This window comes from Pygocentrus nattereri, chromosome 16 (genome assembly GCF_015220715.1).
Source record: "Pygocentrus nattereri isolate fPygNat1 chromosome 16, fPygNat1.pri, whole genome shotgun sequence".
Classification (NCBI taxonomy): domain Eukaryota; kingdom Metazoa; phylum Chordata; class Actinopteri; order Characiformes; family Serrasalmidae; genus Pygocentrus; species Pygocentrus nattereri.
In genome coordinates, this window is record NC_051226.1 from 5,161,269 (window position 1) to 5,181,268 (window position 20,000).

General features: G+C 43.4%; 1 protein-coding gene and 1 non-coding gene across 2 annotated transcripts in view; both read left to right on the forward strand.

Annotated features, from left to right (window-relative positions):
- Window positions 1–20,000, forward strand: part of dym (dymeclin) — a 205,416-nt gene that overhangs the window by 71,200 nt on the left and 114,216 nt on the right. Inside the window, exons 9-10 of the mRNA XM_017711335.1 lie at window positions 17,795–17,980; window positions 19,470–19,648. Of these exons, the coding sequence (XP_017566824.1) occupies window positions 17,795–17,980; window positions 19,470–19,648 (365 nt within the window). The remainder of the gene's footprint in view (window positions 1–17,794; window positions 17,981–19,469; window positions 19,649–20,000) is intronic.
- LOC119265469 lies at window positions 18,207–18,321 on the forward strand. Its single transcript, XR_005131663.1, has one exon. It is a non-coding gene; the product is annotated as a U5 spliceosomal RNA (small nuclear RNA).

Here is a 20,000-nt window from a genome sequence, read left to right on the forward strand (position 1 = left end):
CGGTCAGACCAGGCAAGCCCAAACGTATAGTGAGGGTTTGCTGGGAACGTCTAGCAGAAGAACCTGTCAGATTGATCTTCAACTCACACCTCCGTCAGAACTTTGACCAGATATCGGGGGAGGTGGGGGACATTGACTCAGAATGGGCCATGTTCCGTTCCTCCATTGCTGAAGCGGCTGACTGTAGCTGTGGCCGTAAGGTAGTTGGTGCCTGTCGGGGCGGTAATCCTCGAACCCGGTGGTGGACACCCCAGGTGAGAGATGCCATCAAGCTGAAGAAGGAGTCCTACCGGGCATGGTTGGCCTGTGGGACACCAGAGGCAGCTGGCAGGTATCGACAGGCCAAGCGATCTGCGGCTTCAGTTGTCGCCAAGGCAAAAACCCGTGTATGGGAGGAGTTTGGTGAGGCCTTGGAAAGTGACTTTAAGTCGGCTCCGAAAAGATTCTGGCAAACCGTCAGGCGACTCAGAAGGGGAAAGCAGTGTGCCACTAGCACTGTATATAGTGGAGATGGTGTGCTGCTGACTTCGACTGAAGACGTCATTGGGCGGTGGAAGGAGTACTTTGAGGACCTTCTCAATCCCACCGACACGTTCTCCAGTGAGGAGGCTGAGTCTGGGGACATGGGAATAGGCTTGTCCATTACTGAGGCCGAAGTCGCTAAGGTAGTTAAGAAGCTCCTTGGTGGCAAGGCTCCAGGGGTAGATGAGATCCGCCCTGAGTTCCTCAAGGCTCTGGATGTTGTGGGGCTGTCTTGGCTGACACGCCTTTTCAACATTGCGTGGACATCGGGGGCGGTGCCACTGGATTGGCAGACTGGGGTGGTGGTGCCTCTTTTTAAAAAAGGGGACCGGAGGGTGTGTTCCAACTACAGGGGAATCACACTCCTCAGCCTCCCTGGCAAGGTCTATGCAGGGGTACTGGAGAAGAGAGTCCGGCTTATAGTCGAACCTCGGATCCAGGAGGAACAGTGCGGGTTCCGCCCTGGTCGTGGAACACTGGACCAACTCTTCACCCTCTCCAGGATTCTGGAGGGTTCATGGGAGTTTGCCCAACCAGTCCACATGTGCTTTGTGGATCTGGAGAAGGCATTCGACTGTGTTCCCCGGGGTATTCTGTGGGAGGTGCTTCGGGAGTACGGGGTACATGGCTCTTTGCTACGAGCCATTCAGGCCCTGTACAAACAAAGCAGGAGTTTGGTTCGCATAGCCGGCAGTAAGTCAGACTCGTTCCCAGTGAGAGTTGGACTCCGTCAGGGCTGCCCTTTGTCACCGATTCTATTCATAATTTTTATGGATAGAATTTCTAGGCGCAGTCAAGGGATGGAGGGTGTCCGGTTTGGTGACCTCAGGGTCACATCGCTGCTGTTTGCAGATGATGTGGTCCTATTGGGGACATCAGGCCGCGAACTTCAGCTTTCGCTGGATCGGTTTGCAGCCGAGTGTGAAGCGGCTGGGATGAGAATCAGTACCTCTAAATCCGAGACCATGGTTCTCAGGCGGAAAAGGGTGGAGAGCCCTCTCTGGGTCGGGGATAGGCTCTTGCCTCAAGTGGAGGAGTTCAAGTATCTCGGGGTCTTGTTCACGAGTGATGGTACAAGGGAGCGGGAGATTGACAGGCGGATTGGTGCTGGGTCAGCAGTGATGCGGGCTCTTTACCGGTCTGTTGTGGTAAAGAAAGAGCTGAGCCATAAGGCAAGGCTCTCGATTTACCGGTCGATCTACGTTCCCACCCTCACCTATGGTCATGAGCTTTGGGTAATGACCGAAAGAATAAGATCGCGAATACAAGCGGCCGAAATGAGTTTCCTCCGCAGGGTGTCTGGACTCTCCCTGAGAGATAGGGTGAGAAGTTCAGTCATCCGGGAGGGACTCAGAGTAGAGCCGCTGCTTCTTCACGTCGAGAGGAGCCAGCTGAGGTGGTTCGGGCATCTGGTTAGGATGCCTCCTGGACGCCTCCCTCGGGAGGTGTCACAGGCGAGTCCACCCGGGAGGAGACCCCGGGGAAGACCCAGGACACGCTGGCGCGACTATATCGCCCAGCTGGCCTGGGAGCGCCTCGGAATCCCCCTTGGAGAGCTTGTGGAAGTGGCTGGGGAAAGGGAGGTCTGGGCTTCATTGCTTAGGATGCTGCCCCCGCGACCCGAACCCCGGAGAAGCGGAAGATAATGGATGGATGGATGGATGGATGGATGTTAATATATTAAAGTTTAGTTTTATGTTTTTAAATATTTTTGTCTTTTTTTTCCAGTATGTAAAACTCAGCAAATAATTTTTATGTATAATAAATGAAATTTTGCACTAAAATTGGAAGAAAACGTCATATTTAAGTTTCCTTGTAAAAGATGATTATTTTTACTCATAAAATCAACAAAAGATGTAATTTGACTGGGAACATTGGAACCTGACTATGACCATCTTTACATTTACATTACATTTCTGGCATTTGGCTGACGCCCTCTTATCCAGAGCGACTTACAATTTGATAATTTTACACAGGGAGGCCAAGGTGGTGTTAGGAGTCTTGCCCAAGGACCCTTATTGGTATAGTGTAGGGTGCTTGCCCTGGTCGGGGATTGAACCCCAGTCTACAGTGTAGAAGACAAAGGTGTTAACCACTACACTAACCATCTTGTGCATATGACTGTATACCTAAAGGATTAGTACATAGCTGTTTTATACTAATAGAACCTTTGTAGGTATTTCATCTTGCTTTAAATGAAAACTGAATTGCATTTACATGAGGTCCAGCTCACACATCCGTTGGCTTCTTTAGTCACTGAGGCTGATGTAGCTAAAAAATCTTCTTTTGGGCAAATTTTAGCTCCGGTGCAAAACTTAAAAAGCCAGTTTTAGACGCCAGTTTGTGGCCGATTGGCTGTGGGAAGTGAGTGAGGGGAATGTGTTTGAACCATTCCTTCAATTAAAGAGAGACAGCGAGAAGATTGACGTCTCAGTAGAAAGCAGGATCATAAAACATTTGATGGGCAGTGTACATTTTCCCCCTCCACCACTTTGCCCTGTCTTGTAAGGCTGCAGTTGGGTCGTGGTCTCAGGCCATAAGTCAGTGGCCATCTCGAGGTGTTCCTGTTTTCAGAATAGAAATAAACCATACTGTCATCTTGTTTGCTTTGTGGCCTCCCACTGTGGCCTGGAGTGACCTCAGCTCTGGGGTGACTGACTGCAGTCCAGACTCTCTATCAATAATCTACAGCTCAGGCACCAGACACACACACACAGCCTGCAGGGTCGACAAGGTGAACGAGTGTGTGTGTGAGTGTGTGAGAAACAGAGACAGCGAGGCAGGAGCACACAGATATGGAGAACAAGTGATCTAGAATCCGCATGTTCTAGGAAGAGAATGAAAAGCAGTCTGTGTCTGTAAGAGATAAGAGATAGTGATGTGGGGAGGAGTGCCGGAGAAGCTGATGGTGGGACGGGGGGGCTCGCTAGCTGTGCTGCATCGTAAGCAGGACTGTAATGTCTTTATCGCCTGTTTTGTAAAGACTTCTTTTCTTTTTCAACTAAAAACATTTCCACAGATGTCCATAGATACTTGGATATCAAGTTCTTCACAAGAGTCAGAGACCACCCTCCATTTATATCATTTCCAGTCAAAACAGACGCTGAGTACTACGCTGTTCATTTTTTGGTGTAGTGTAGTTCATTTGTTTGGTTTTCGAAGTGATAAGTTGACGCATCCTATACAGAGAACACACTTCTGTACATTTTTATGCGTGTTTACTGGTAATTTGCTGAATTTTACATATTGGACAAAAAATAAAACAAAAAAGTTTGCAAAAGTTATTCCGCATTTTATCCATCCATCCATTTTCTAAGCCGCTTCTCCCTCAGGATCGCGGGGGGGGTGCTTGAGCCTATCCCAGCGGTCAACGGGCGGGAGGCAGGATACACCCTGGACAGGTCGCCAGTCCATCGCAGGGCAGACAGACAGACACAGACAGTCACTCACACCTAGGGGTAATTTAGCATCTCCAATTGGCCTGACTGCATGTCTTTGGACTGTGGGAGGAAACCGGAGAACCCGGAGGAAACCCACACAGACACGGGGAGAACATGCAGACTCCACACAGAGAGGACCCCAGTCACCCGGCCGGGGAATCGAACCCAGGCCCTCCTCGCTGTGAGGCGACAGCGTGACCCACTTTTGTTTTATCTTTGTCCAAAATGTTAAACTTGTAAAATGAACAGAAATTCTGCACTAAAATTTGCCGAAATATCCTCTAATTACCTTTGTTCTTTGGTAGAGCCCAGGTGTCAAACACAAGGCCAGGTCAGTCCTTTTCAGCCTGTGAAATTTTTATTTTCTATTCTTATTAAAGTGTTTCACCCGGAGATGCACTGCAGTCCCCAGCATGCGCTGCAACATAGTGTGTGTTCTGACTCCTTTACCCAACAACTATCTATGACCCAGTGGTTACACGTACTGAAAGGATGCCTGGTATCTAGTTCACACAAATAACCGGTTTAACAATTTACATTTATTTAGAGTTATTTTTGAAGTATGCCTATTTTGCTGTTGAGTTTTGACACATTTTGAATAAACAATGGCCCGTTCAGGTCTTGGCAAAAGGGTGAGTAAAAAACCCAGCTGGCTCAGGGATTTGCAGAGACTGTTTAATATGGCCCTTTTAGTGGTTCAGTTTGGCATCCCTGCAGTAGAGAATGTGAGCTTACTTAGGTAACTAAATGAACACGTCACTTGACCAGGAGTATTGAAACTTTTGCGTACGACTTATTACATATCGGGAAGAAAACCTCGTCTCTCCAAAATGGTAACTTCACAGGAGAAGGAAAAAAACTAAGTTTGCTTTTAATGCAAGTCAATGGAACCAGAATTTCAAGTCCAAAATCCAAGTCATTTTGGGCCGTTTCTTTTGGTCCATTCGCACGCAATGTAATGTGTGACAAAAATGGAGATATGAGGTTTTACGTGTTACCTCACGTCCTAAAAAAGGTATAAAAACAAACGTTTGTGTTTCGCCATCATTTACTATCAGCAGAACTATGATGTCGTTATCAACCATCTGTATGTGCATGCCCAGTCTGCGGGGTCAGTGAGGTGAGAGTATGTGTGGCTTGATACAGATTTGCAGACTGTGCAGGGTTTGTGTGTGTAGACCTGGGAGGAATGTCCCAGTGCATATTTGTCATTGATGTATCTTAGCTGCTGGAGGGCAGCCATGCTGTCTTCACTTATTTGCAGCTCAGCAAACAGTGCTCATAAATAAAGCTGAATAACACACCGTCTGGCCCCACACTGTGTGATTACTGCGTCTCACGCGCACAGTGTTCCACAGCTCATCCGAATAAACACAGACGTCCACACGGACACGCTTACGTGTGTGGAGTTTCTCAGCCTACGGGTGATTGATGGGTGGAGAAGGCGAACCATCTGGGGTAGCATGTCACCTGTCACTTGCAGCACAAACAGAGACGTTCCTCACGCCCCACTTTCACAGGATGTTATAGACCCCAAAGAGAGAGAGAGAGAGAGAGAGAGAGAGAGAGTTGCTGGCCAAGGCAAGAGATACATGTCCAAACGTGTGTAGACACATGCTAATTAGGGGCAGTCGTGGGCTGGAGGTTAGGGAAATGTAACCGGGAAGGTTGCCGGTTCGATCCCCAGGGCCGACAGCCCGTGACTGAGGTGTCCTTGAGCAAGACACCTAACCCCCAACTGCTCCCCGGGCACCGTGGATAGGGCTGCCCACCGCTCCGGGCAAGTGCGCTCACTGCCCCCTAGTGTGTGTGTGTATTCACTAGTGTGTATGTGGTGTTTCACTTCACGGATGGGTTAAATGCGGAGGTGGAATTTCCCCGTATGAAGCTGAACTTAATCCATTTCTTCTGAAATTGACGAGTGCTAATAGGGGTTTGTTCCCCTTTACTGCAGTAACAGCATCTACTCCTCTGAGAATGCTTTACACTGGATGTTGAACATTGCCGTGAGTATTTGATTGCGCATTAGTGAGGTCAGGTACTGATGTTGGATGGGCACTTGTGGATCACTCCAGCACATCCCAATAGTGTTGGGTGGTCAGTTCAGGATCACACCAACTCATCCCAAAGTTATTGGATGGAGCTCCATTATTCCATAGAACACAGTCCCACTGCTTCATTGCCCAGTGCTGAGGGGCTTTATAGCCCTCTAGCAGACGCTTGTTTTAGGGCTTTTCCCATTACTTCACCCTCTGTTGTTATAAATAAGGAATAGCAAACTAAAAGCCTAAGTGACTCACGTTTGCGCCAAATTGCATTCAGACTTCTTCAGATCTACTATTTCCATAAAAATGGAAGCACTTGGAATAGGATGGCCAACAAAATACTGGATAGAGACAGTCAGAGGAATCATGAACAAACCATTTAGAAGCCTGAAGCCCCAATAGGAGAGAGGACATGCTGGAGAAACAACGTCCATGTGGTCTGAACCGACTGAACAGCACTTAGTAATAATAATTAGGGATGCAACGAGGGCATTTAATGATTAATGATTTAATTCATTTTGAGTTTTAATGTTATAGTAGGTACTTTAGATGGAGTAATGCCGCAGTGGAGAAGACGCTTTTGTTCCACATCAGAAAGGCACTAATGTAAATAAAGTATGTTTCATAGTTTTGATCCTCATTTGTCTGTTTCAACAAAGGAAATGATAAAATACAAGAAAAGTTAGGATATGGGCACTTTTAAGTATCAGGAATAATTGCGGTGGCCAAAATAAAATGCAATTAGAAATGTTGCCTAGTCATTGAGCCCTTGTTTGCGTGATGCTAGACTGGCAGCTATAAGCTCCATCGCAGAACTTAAGCAAAACTGAAATAAAAAGCAAACGTCAGACACCAACCAAGTGTTAGTTGAGATGATGGGGTGAAATTGTATGTTTGAGCTTGTGGGCTTGTTTTAACATCTACCTTTTAGTTCTTAATCGTATTAATTCTAAAGGGAATTATCTGCATGAATAGTCTGTCTGTTTGTCTGAAGGACCAGCGTGAGTGAAGCCAGTGCGGTGGGTGTTATTGATGAGTAATGATGAGCACTGTGTGTGTCTGTGTGCTTCTTATGCTCTCTCTCTCTCTCTCTCTCTCTCTCTCTCTCTCTCTCTCTCTCTCTCTCTCTCTCTCTCTCTCTCTCCTTCTCTCTCCCTCTCCCTCTCCCTCTCCTCTGCTCCTGTCTCTGTGGGATATTCACTTTGTGGTCATAAGCGTTTTTCTGCCCTCGTCCAACACCCTCCTCCCTGGTTGTGTAATGGTCTGGCTGGCCGCTGCAGCACATGGGAGATTGCATTATTGTATTTGTGTGGCGGGCCAAGGGAAGCAGGCCAGACACAGAACAAACAACAGTGAGGTAACTGGAGCCATGTGTGTGTTTGTGTGAAAGTGCAAGAGAGAGATTATTTATCAACATTTTCTTTTATTTTCTGATTCTGTGCTACATTTTGTGTGTGGAAAAGCCTGTATGTGTGTAATACGAGGCTAATGGAGCAACTCTTGCCTACACACACACAGACACACACACACACAGGCTTTGATGACGTGGAGAATCTCAGAGTGCAGACTGTTCTCTGGCGTCGTCTATCGCTGCTTGACCAAAAGTGGTAGTGACCTCTTGGCTGGACAGTATATCGTTGTTTAGCTGTTATTGTGATATTGGCCATCTCAGTACTGATACCACAAGGGCACTACTGGGTAGGAATGAAAAGCCAGTGAATCTCTTGGCTAAAATGAAGAATTTGTGGTCAAAATTAGAGAAACACATTTATTATATTTACAGTCATATGCAGATGTTTGAACAGCTGACGTAAAATCACAGGTTTCATTGTTTTTCTGAGTGTGAATAAGTTAACACATCCTCTACAGAGAACACACTTAAATGTGACATTTTTTTCAGTAAACTTTAGCGCACAGATTCTATTTATATGCCAAGTTTAACATACTGGGGGGAAAATAATAAAAACGTAAAGTTTTAAATATGCCATAACTGTTATATTATACCATATTAGGCTGGGTAGTGCTGTCGCCTAACTGTACGAAGGGCCTAGGTTCGATTCTCCTGCCGGGCGACCAGGATCCTTTCTATGTGGAGTTTGCATGTTCTCCCCGTCTCTGGGTGGGTTTCCTTCGGATGCTTGGGTTTCCTTCCACAGTCCAAAACATACAGTCAGGCTAATTGGCCCCTAGGTGTGTGTAAATGCATATGCCCTGCGATGGACTGGTGACCTATCCAGGGTGTATTCTGCCTTCCACAAAGTGACTGCTGGGACAGGTTGCAGTTCCCCCCACGACCCAGAAAGATAAACAGCTTAGAATGTGTGTTTTACTAGATTTTGTGTTATCTTCCTTTTTTTCTTTTTTCTTTTCTCTTTTTCTATAACGTGAAATTCACATGTCTTAATTCTTCATGTCAAACTTTCAACAAGGTGTTGGAAACGTTCCTCAGAGATGTTGGTTGGTTATTTGAGTTCCTGTTGTCTTTCTATCATCTGGAACCAGTCTGCCCATTCTCCTCTGACCCCTCACATCAACAAGGCATTTTCGTCCACACAACTGACCGCTCACTGGATATTTCCTCTTTTTTGGACCGTTCTCTGTAAACCCTAGAGATGGTTGTGTGTGAAAATCCCAGTAGATCAGCAGTTTCTGAAATACTCAGACCAGCCCGTCTGGCACCAACAACCACGCCACGTTCAAAGCCCCTTAAATCCCCTTTCTTCCCCGTTCTGATGCTCGGCCTGCACTTCAGCAGGTTGTCTTGACCACTTCTACATGCCTAAATGCACTGAGCTGCAGCCGTGTGATTGGCTGATCAGCTATTTGTGTTAAAAATCAACTGAACAGGAGTGTATGTATGTGTGTATATATATATATATATATATATATATATATATATATATATATACATATATATATATGTATATATATATATATATGTATATATATATATATATATATGTATATATATATATATGTATATATATATATATATATATATATATGTGTGTATATATATATATATATATATATATATATATATATATATATATATATATAACACACACACACTGCACAAGCTTGTTAAGTAGTTGTATTGTTATTAATGGTGGATATTTATATTAAAGTATATGTAAGTGTGAAAATTCAGCTGGTAGTTTATTCAAAGAGGAAAAATATTGTGCAGGTCTCTTTGCCTAATTTTACATTGTCTGAAATCAATATTGGGAATATTGCATTGATCTTAATGCCTCTCATTATGTGCACTTTTGTGTGTGGTTGAGTTTCCTGAAACCGTGGCAGTCCTGCAAACCCTGCATGCGAAACAAAACAAGGCTCATCCTTGTATTCAGACCTAAATTACATTTCCATATGTTTTTGTTGCTGTTTTTAGTTCTTACTTCGTTCTCTTAAGATTCTGCGTTTAGTGTTCAGTGTGGTGAATTAAGGCTATTTAGTCCAAATGTTTTTTTTTCCTTGATAGTAGTGCATGAATATCAAGATATGTTGTTTAAAAGCTGAAAATGTTAACATGTGCATTTTCAAGTATATCACCCAGCGCTACTGTGAGCGTACTCACCAGATCTATACTTTGCCGCATTACTGGAAACATCTAGCCTTACAGACTTCTCTGCAGTGTTTTCTGTCACTCACAGCCGCAAATATAGTGTCTTGTCAACTTAATTCTAGTCAATCTATTTAAAATTTCTTATTTTGAGATGGTTGTGCGCTTATTATAAGATCATCTAGCTTATTTCTAAACACATTTCACTTGTTTTAAGTCATTTTATTATCGAGAAAATGGTCTCACTGTACTGGCAGATAATTGAAATGACAGTGAAATAAATTTGCTGAGTAAAATCACTTAAAATAAGTAAAAAATGTTTGGAAACAAGTTAAATCTTAAAATAAGCTTAATTGCAAGAGTTCACCTTGCCTGTGTCAAAACAACCAATCAGAGCCCGAACTACAGATATTACATTTACGGCATTTGGCTGACGCTCTTGTCCTACTTCAAATATCTTGAGTCAACCATCCAGCGCAATGGACAGTGTAGAAAAGAGGTGAAGAAGAGGGTGCAGGCAGGATGGAGTGGGTGGAGACGGGTGTCAGGGCTGATGTGTGACAGAAGGACAGCAGCAAGAGTGAAAGGGAAGGTTTACAAGACAGCAGTGCGTCCTGCTATGATGGATGGTTTGGAGACCTTGGCTCTGTCTAAAAGACAGGAGGCTGAGCTGGAGGTGGCGGAGATGAAGATGCTGAGATTTTCGTTGGGAGTGACGAGGCTGGACAAGATTAGAAATGAGCAGATCAGAGGGACGGTGAAGGTGGAGCAGTTTGGAGATAAAGCCAGAGAGGCCAGGTTGAGATGGTTTGGACATGTGTTGAGGAGGAATAGTGGATATATTGGGCAAAGAATGTTGGAGATGGAGCTGCCGGGTAGAAGGAGAAGAGGTAGACCTCAGAGAAGGTTTATGGATGTAGTGAAGGTGGACATGGAGATGGTTGGTGTGAAAGTAGAAGAGGCAGTGGATAGGGCAAGATGGAGGCAGATGATCCGCTGTGAAGAAAAAGAGGCTGACGCTCTTATCCTGCGCGACTTACAATTTGGTCATTTTACACAGGCAGGCCAATGCGGTGTTAGGAGTCTTGCCCAAGGACTCTTATTGGTATAGTGTAGGGTGTTTGCCCAGGTGGGGATTGAACCCCAGTCTACAGTGTAGAAGGCAGAGGTGTTAACCACTACACTAACCAACCACAAACTAGACTAGAGTCTGATAAAACATGGATAAACATCAGAGCAGCTTTTCAGAGGTGCAGGGAGCTGCGGGACCTGAAATGCTTCAAATCCGATCTCGAGTCCGAGTTAGCCACGTTTCTGCTTACGTTGTCCTGGTTGCTAGTGTACGTGTGCACGGCAGCCTCCTCTGCAGGGGCTTTGGAGGCAGGGGTGAAACACAGTGGGGAGGGGAGGGGGATGGACCTTGGGAGTCATGCTCATACAAATTTTCAGGCTAAGCCCACTCACTTCACTGTCCCACCTACTGCAGCTTTAAACAAGCCCAGGGGACGCTAAAGCTGTAATTGAGGGATATATTGATTACTTGGTAATTGGCATCTATTCCAAAACCTGTGAGACGCATTGTCTGTGTGTTGTGCAGACTCGCCTCTAACCTTCACGAATGCACTTTTGGGTTCCTGACCACCGAAGAACAGGGTAAAAGGGGGTAACAGAGTGTCAGAGAAACAGATGGACTACAGTCTGTAACTATAGAACTACAAAGACCAGCTATACAGTAAGTGGAGCTGATAAGATGGACAATGAGCGTAGAAACAAGGAGGTGGCCAGAACGTTACGCCTGATTGGTGTATATTGCAGTGATGTTATGTAGCAGATATAACCTTCAGTAACGTCACAGATCAGCCAGCTGAATTGTGGAGCTGACAGAAACGCTGTGGTTTGCTGAGGTCACCTCAGAGCCCTGGCTCCTGGTGCTGTAGCCATTTCCTTCATAATCTCAATGCATGTTCTCCTTCCATTGTTCCTGTGGTCAGTCCAGAGCCGTGTCTGGGAGGAGGTTGGGTAGAGATTGGTCAGAGCGCCTTGTAGCCTGTCGCTGTGCTTTCCTCCTCAGAAATGACTCGTATTGTTCAGTAGATTTGATTTTCTTCTTTTCCATATAAAGCCTGTTTACTGAGCTTTTCCCATTTCAGGAGCCACGTTTGTGCTGATGGTGATCAAGTGAAAATGTAGTGAACATTTGAAATCCATACCGTTTTCACCCTACCTCAAATGTGGTTGATCAGCCAGTGATGGGAGTTTATAGCCTGTCCCTCCAAGTGTGGTGCATAGGTGATGCATAAAGCCCATATTACCCCCATGTGATAATCTGGGCAATATACTTCTGTGTTAATGAAGCTTTTTACACAACACTTTTTTATATACTACACTCTTCTAGATGGTTCTTCAAGGGTCCTATAGTAAAATGATTCTATATAGAATCATGAACACTCAAAGAACCCTTTGCACGATTGAAGGTTCTTTGCATCGTGAAATGGTTCTTCAGATTGATGGAGAATGTACTGAAGATGGTTAAGTGTAGCACCAAAAAGGCTTTCACTCTTGTTAGAAGCCAAAGAACCCTTTTTGGGTACTATATATTCATGCCTTTTTTAGGACCCTAGATATAGAACCGTAGATAGTTCTAGATCGAGTGTTGTGTGTTTGTGATGTGCAAAAACAGGCTTGCTTGTGTGGTTCGTTTCACTTTATGGAATGCAAAATTGAGGCGTTAATATTGCCATAATGCACTTTTATCCGTCTTTTATAGATTTAATAGTATGCCATATAGTGCCGTACGCAGTTCAAGGCGAGCATGTTACATGCTAATGCTAATTAGCATGCATAGCTTTCATTACTTGTTAGCTGTGTTAGCCTTGTAGCTCCACAGCAAAACTAAAGAAGCGAATTTCAGGTACTGAAGATGTCTTGGCTGGTCTACTTTTGGGGTAAGGGGCAATTTTTGGGAGAATAAACTGTATAAATTAGGAATTTTTAAGCAAACTGTGGCTTTAAGTGAAGGTGAAGATCAGTTTTCGGACGCCTTTCAGAGTCAGACTACCGTCCTATTGCAGTTCTCCAGGCTTCAGTTTGTCCGTCTAAATTTACATGATAATCATAACGCAAATTATTCTGCAAATTGATTGCATGAAATAAATGTAAATGTTCATTTCATTTTATTTACTTTTTGTAAAAACCTCCACTCAAATTAAAGAATGTGTGTTTTATGATCACACACATTGCTACATGCTTACAATTTAGAATAGAATAGAATAGAATTCAACTTTATTGTCATTGCGTATGTCGCAAGTACAAAGCAACGAAATGCAGTTTGCATCCATCCAGAAGTGCTTAGCAGAAATATAAGTATGTGTGTTACAAATGTACAGTAAGTATAGTATATACAGGTTAAAATATGAGGGGGTATAGACGTGAAGGGGGTTATACAGGTTATAAACAAGAATGTACAGGTTATAAATATGAAGGGGTATAAAGTACTATTTACTGCTGAAAGCCAAAAATCTTAGTTCAGCTTCTTTTATTATAAGGGTTTAAAATGACATCACCGTCTATTTGGCTGGGAAGAAGTCAGTTACAGCCTCAATGTAGCTTATGAAATTTGAAAGTTATGAAGAACTTGAATGTTTTGGATCCACCGGTGGTCTCAAGGAGTTGAAAAGGTTGAAGCACAATGACAATGTCAGCAGCAAATGGCCACTCTGCCCATGTTATTGTTTTTTATGGGGTTTGTTAATCTCTGCTGGCTCAGGATTGGTTCAGTGCATTCCAGTGGGGCCACAGTGTCCAGCCACAAGTCATTAGCAGTGGAGACAGACGTCCCAGCTCGGCCTGCCACACACACAACAGAGGTCACTCAAGTGCTTCATTTCGTATTGGACTGACCATAACTGTGGGAGATAAATTCTTCGTAGTCAAGTAGTCTGTGCACGGTCAGTATGCGACTCGCGTGCTCGCTAACGCACAATGCTCTCTCTGTCTCATGTCCACTTGGCACAGCATTCTGTCTGTAATCCGCGCTTCATGGCCGAACGCTAGATGGATGCGCTCTGGAGCCGACGCACTTTTGATGTGCGGCCGATTCGAGTCAGATCGATTACTCTCCATCAGTCATGAGTGAACGAGCCGCTCCTGACAGAATGAGCGGCCTGTAAAAACCTGACAGGTCAAGGTCTTAGAAGACATTTGAACTGACCCGGCCCTGGCGCTGCTCGTCTGATAATGAGCTGACGCTGTGTCCTCTAGATGGGGGTAAAGATGCACAGAGCTTGGCTGGAGGTTGAGCTGAATCTCTCGTGCCGTGATTTACAGCAGCTTGTTTATTATAATAAGAATGATAATAATAATAATTGTAGTTTTAGTGGAAAATGATCAATTAAGGAAAAAGATGAGTGCGTGCATTCTGTCCAAATCCAAAGGCAGTAAATAAGTAAAGGTTTCATTTTAATATGCAAAAAATATCAAATCAAGGCCTTGTAGCTCGTGAACCTGTAGAAATTGTATATAGTTATTTGGAATAAAGTCTTGTTGCATCAAAATACATTAGAGTTAAAGGGTTCATATCATCCAATTTTCATATAATTTATATTTAAGGTACACAACATAACTGCTGTAATTTTTTGTATCAAAAATATTTTATACATTTTTATATGACCATATTCCAACCTCTCTTCATCATTTAAACATGCTGTTTTAGTTACTGTGCCTTTAAGACTGATTGAATACTCTGTTCTGATGGACTGCCCTGTGTTGTGCCTCATTAAAAAGCAACACTCCTTATAACTTCAGTGTGAGTGGGCGGTGCTAAACTGCAGTAGGCTGAATTATTATTTATTACTGAGATTTATTATTGAAATAATTTACATTTACGGCGTTTAGCAGACGATCTTATACAGAGCGACTTACAATTTGATCATTTTACACAGGGAGGCCAAGGTGGTGTTAGGAGTCTTGCCCAAGGACTCTTATTGATATAGTGTAGGGTGGTTACCCTGGTCGGGGATTGAACCCCAGTCTACAGTGTAGAAGGCAGAGGTGTTACCCACTACACTAACCATATAATGTTCTTGTTCAAAGAAATATGACTTTACTCTTGAAATATTACAACATTCTCAAATAATTTATTTATTTATTTATTTATTTAACAACGGCCCTAAAATGTTGTCGTACTGTTGTTTCAAAAAAAGATGGGAAAACTTTTTTACGCGCAAATGTTGAACGAACAGTGTTGAAAGAAGTCGATTTCGGTTTTAATTTAGATTCCACGTTTGCTTCCAGTTAGATACCACGTTGTGAAATGCTTTTATTCCGGAGAGCCAGAGAAGGAATAGAGTTCATTATAGTTTTGGTGAAGAAGCCCGTCTATTTTCCTTTGAATGCATTTTAAAAGTTCACATATAATCTGTACTAAATAACTAAATTGGCTTAGACGGTTCATGACCAACAAAAAACCTACTACATGCATTAGCCAGCAGCTATTAATGTTCTTGTCACTGACAGAATAGACGGAGCCGGAAAAAAAAAAAAAGATGTGCCATCCAGCCTTGAGTCAGAGTCTGGGCTTCCATCAACTACACAATAACCTTCAACCTGGGGCTTTTTAGAGAAGAAAGAAGAGGAGGGCAGTGATGTCACTGATGTAGGACTGGAATCCCCCATTAGGACGCATAAAATGTTCCCGCGTTCCGATGTCCTTGTGTCCTGGCCTCCAGCATCACTCCTACTTCCTGGAGATTATTTGACCATCATGTGCTTCAGTAGCTCTTTTCTTGCCTTCAGCTGCGTTTTCCAGTGACTAATTATTGTGCAAGCAGGGTTTGAGGCATGACCGTGTTTTTGCTGTTCTGTTATTTTTCTTTCTTTTTTTTTATTATTTCTATGAGTAATAGGTTCTGTTTGTGAAATATTTTCTTAGACAGTTACAATACAAAACTATTTTAGATCGCTGTCTTTGATTTTGTATACGTTGGGGAAATTATGTCCTTAAAGTGAGTCGTATGTGATTTTTAGTGCTTTCGACATTGTATATCCAAAGGTATCCAAGCATCCCTTCTTATTTAGTTAATTCAGTACTTTACATTACAAATACTAAGTTAATTTAATACGTATTGCACTGCTTTTTTAATGTACACCTATGGCATATTTCATTTTTACATAACCATTTTCAGTCTCTATCTCTTAGAATTGAACAGGCTTTTTTGTTGCTTTCATTTAAGACTGATATATCACTGCTGTCGGAAGAAAACCTTGTATGTCCGTTTTTGTTGTTTTTCAATTTTTGACATTTTTGAAAGCACCTGTTACTCTTTGCATTGTGTGTAAATTTCAAGATGAGTGGACTAAAAGAAATCACCTAAAATGACTTGGAAAAAAAGGTCTGGTTTCATTAACTTACATTAAAAGTAAAGTAGGTTTTTTCCTTCTCCTGTAACGTTACTGTTTTGGAGATACGAGGTTTTCTTCCGACAGCAGTGACATGCAAAGACAACAGATCTGATTGGCTGCTATGTTGAGATTTATTAGGTGCAAATCCATAATCAGGGTCTAGACAGTCCCAGGGTCAGAGAGCCAACACGGGTAGATGGAGGGACAGACATAACGAAAATGAACACAGGATAAACAAACAACGGAGGCCAGAAGAACAAACACCAAACAACCCAATACAAAGACCAGCAAACTAACAGGGGAAAACACAGGGCTTAAATACAAGGAACCAATGAGGGTTAACAAGACACAGGTGAGAACAATCAAGGGCGGAGTCAAGAAACAAGCAAGCAGGACAGGGAAGAATCAAAACAGAGAAAGCACGTGGACAAGACCAAAACAAAACAAAAGCACATGGAGGACTGGGAGGGGCCAATCGTGACAAACACTGCTTATAACTTCATTTAATGGGCATATCGTCTCCTTGGAATTATAAGGGTTCTGTCTGTGTTCTGAGCAGTTCTGAAATATTGAGCTTCAAAGATTTTGCATTCCAGATAGCAGAACTGATATGTGGAACATGGCTGTTTCAAACATGACAATGAGACACCCTGAATATATTCTGAATGCACAATATCCAAGTCAAATGCAGATGAAACCTTCTTATCCTAAGAACCACCTTTCTGCCTAGTTATAGGGTTCTGTTTTGGCAAAGTGTAAAAAAGACACATTGAGGCAGGGGCAGTCGTGGGGAACCAGCCTCGTGACCGGAAGGTCGCCGGTTCGATCCCCAGCACCGACGGTCCATGACTGAGGTGTCCTTGAGCAAGACACCCAACACCCAACTGCTCCTCGGGTGCCGTGGATAGGGCTGCCCACCGCTCCGGGCAAGTGTGTGTGTGTGTATTCACTAGTGTGTATGTGATGTTTCACTTCACGGATGGGTTAAATGCAGAGGTGGAATTTCCCCGGTTGTGGGATTAAAAAAGTATCACTTAACTTTTTTTGGGGGGGGCTGGAGGTTAGGGAACCAGCCTCGTGACCGGAAGGTCGCCGGTTTGATCCCCAGCGCCGACAGCATGTGACTGAGGTGTCCTTGAGCAAGACACCTAACCCCCAGCTGCTCCCCCAGGCGCTAACATCACAGGTTTTTCACAATCACTGTCTCACTCCACTGAGACTCATATGGACTGTATGGGTTGAAGAGTAAATGGTATGTTTTAAAACTTCTAGCAATGTTTACATTAAACTCTCTTTTATATAAAAAATGAGGTAAACCTGGTTTTTCATGATGTGGACCCTTAAAGGGGCACCCATTGTTGACAGAGGTGCCTCATACAGTTTGTATAAGCTCCACTGAAAAGCACTGACCAATATAATGGGATGCTTTGGAGCAGCTGCACATGAGCCTAAGGTCACCATTCCCAATCTCAAGTGTTGACTAGAGGGTCTAAAGCCCCCCAGCATTGGGTTGTGGAGCAGTGAAACTGTGTTCTCTGGAGTGATGGAGCTCTATCCTTTGGGATGAGTTGGAGTGATTCAGAACGGGACCATCCAACATCAGTACCTGACCTCACTGATGCTCTTGTGGCTGAATGCAGTCAGATCCTCACAGCAATGTTCCAGAATCCGGTGTAAAGCTTTCCCGTCAGAGTAGAGGCTGTTACTGCAGTAAAGGAGGACAAACTCACTACTAATACCCTTCATTTCAGAATGAGCAGGTGTCTACATACTTCTAGGCGTATGTTGTGTCTCATATCTTATATCTTCCGTCTTTTATCCAGGTGGACTGTGGAGTGTGTTCACATTGGGAGGAGCTGGGAGTAAATCTGGAGTGGACCAGGAACAGAACCCGCTTCCGCTGTCCAATCAGAGCCTTTTATTGCTGCTGGTCTTGGCCAATCTGACAGATGGACCGGACTGTCCAAATCCTTACAAGCAAGCTGTCACCTGCTTTAAAAATACGCAAGGTACTCTAGCAGCTGTTAGGATACTACATCTCAAACGGCACTGCGGTTTCATGATCAGCATCCTTTTTCTGCCATTGACCGCGATTCGTGTGAACGTGAGGTGATGAGTGGTAATGAGCAGTATACCCATCTTTAAAAAAAAAAAAAAAAAAAAAAATATATATATATATATATTCTCCGTAATGTAGTTTAAATGTTCATTTATTGTCTCCCAACCTTGTTATAATAGCTCGGGTTTCTCTTCATTCACGCACAAATCTTTCGCATTTTACTAAAGATTTCCGTGGAGGGGAACGTTGACGAGTTCTTCTTATTTTTGAAGGCTCTGCCACGGCAGAGCTAAATCTTGTGGGGGCAGTCGTGGGCTGGAGGTTAGGGAACCAGCCTCGTGACCGGAAGGTCGCCGGTTCAATCCCCAGAGCCGACAGCACATGACTGAGGTGTCCTTGAGCAAGACGCCAAACCCCCAACTGCTCCCCGGGCGCTGCGGATCGGGCAAGTGTGCTCACTAGTGTGTATGTGGTGTTGCACTTCACGGACGGGTTAAATGCGGAGGTGAAATTTCCCCGTCGTGGGACTAATAAGGGTCACTTAATATGCGCTTGGATAATATCTTCACACAAGCATTTGAGGATATTATTGTGCTGTTGACAGATTTTACTTCCATGTGCTTTTTCTTTGTGCTGGCTAAGCGATGCCAGTGTAAACCACAGTGAATACTCAGCCAGGGTTCTGTCATCTACTGCCAAAATGCTTTTTGTCATATAAAAGCCTTTTTACTCCATTTACTTTTATTCCATTTGGTAACAGCAACTGACGGTGTAATAGGTCATTGATTAGGAAGAAATCTTGTTATTTGAGATGCAAGACGTGTTTTCCATGCACGATGACGACATTAATGCCGATGCAAACATCTATAAAATGTAGGTGTTGGGTGTAAATAGTAGGTGTTGGGTGTAAATCCAGCTGGATGAATATTACAGAAAAAAAAAATAAAATCTCTTTTATTAAAGGTCACAAAAGCAGTGAAATGAATGAAATGCTGATGTTTTAACACAGCAGTCCAGCATCATCGAAATATTCTCCTCTTTAAATATTGGTTTGAAATATCCATAATGTTGTGTGTGTGTTTTAAGCAATTATTTGCTGATTTATATAGTTTTGATGCAGCATTCCTGTTTGAGCTTTTCCAGCAGTGGGAGTGAGTTCATATTCATCATGATGAAGTCGTTTGAACAGTAGAATTATTGGAGCCTTTGCTTTGGTTATATGCTTGTTGGTAATGGAATAAAACACATCAAGCTTGTTTGGGGAATTTTTATTTGATTTGATTTGAAAATTATTATTATTATTATAATAATAAGTGAATGCGTACTTTATGAACCTGAATAGTTCATTCTGACATTGAAATTCAGTGTTTTAGAGGATGTACATCTCTCATCTGTGTTTTTTTGCATGGATCCATTAAAGGTGTGTGTGTTTGTTTCAGATACGTCGTCCATCCCATCTCCACAGCCGCACACGTTCCAGATTAATTTCAACAGCCTGTACACGGCGCTTTGTGAGCAGCAGCGGTCTGATCAGGCCACTCTTCTGCTCTACACGTTACTGCACCAAAACCCCAACATGAAGACTTACGTGCTCTCCAGAACAGACATGGAGAACCTGGTGAGAATCTGGTCGTTTTAAGGGCGGGGGGTGGGGGGTGGGGGTGGGGTTGTGGGTGGTATAACAACTTTGTCTATCAACACAGTTTAACTGAAGACCGGATACCTGTATGTCCAAATATGCTGGATAAGTCTAAGCTGTTTGTGGGGTGTACTTACTTCTTCACGTGACTGTAGATGCATGTGAGCTCACTATTTGGCAAGCAACAGGTGTTATAACCTAATTAATAAATGTTAATAAAGCCATTTTCAGCTGTTCATGAACCCATTATAAAGGTATAAATTAGTACCAAAAAGAAGTCACATTTACGAAATAGTGAATTTTCCCTTCTTATAAAACATTTCCTCACATG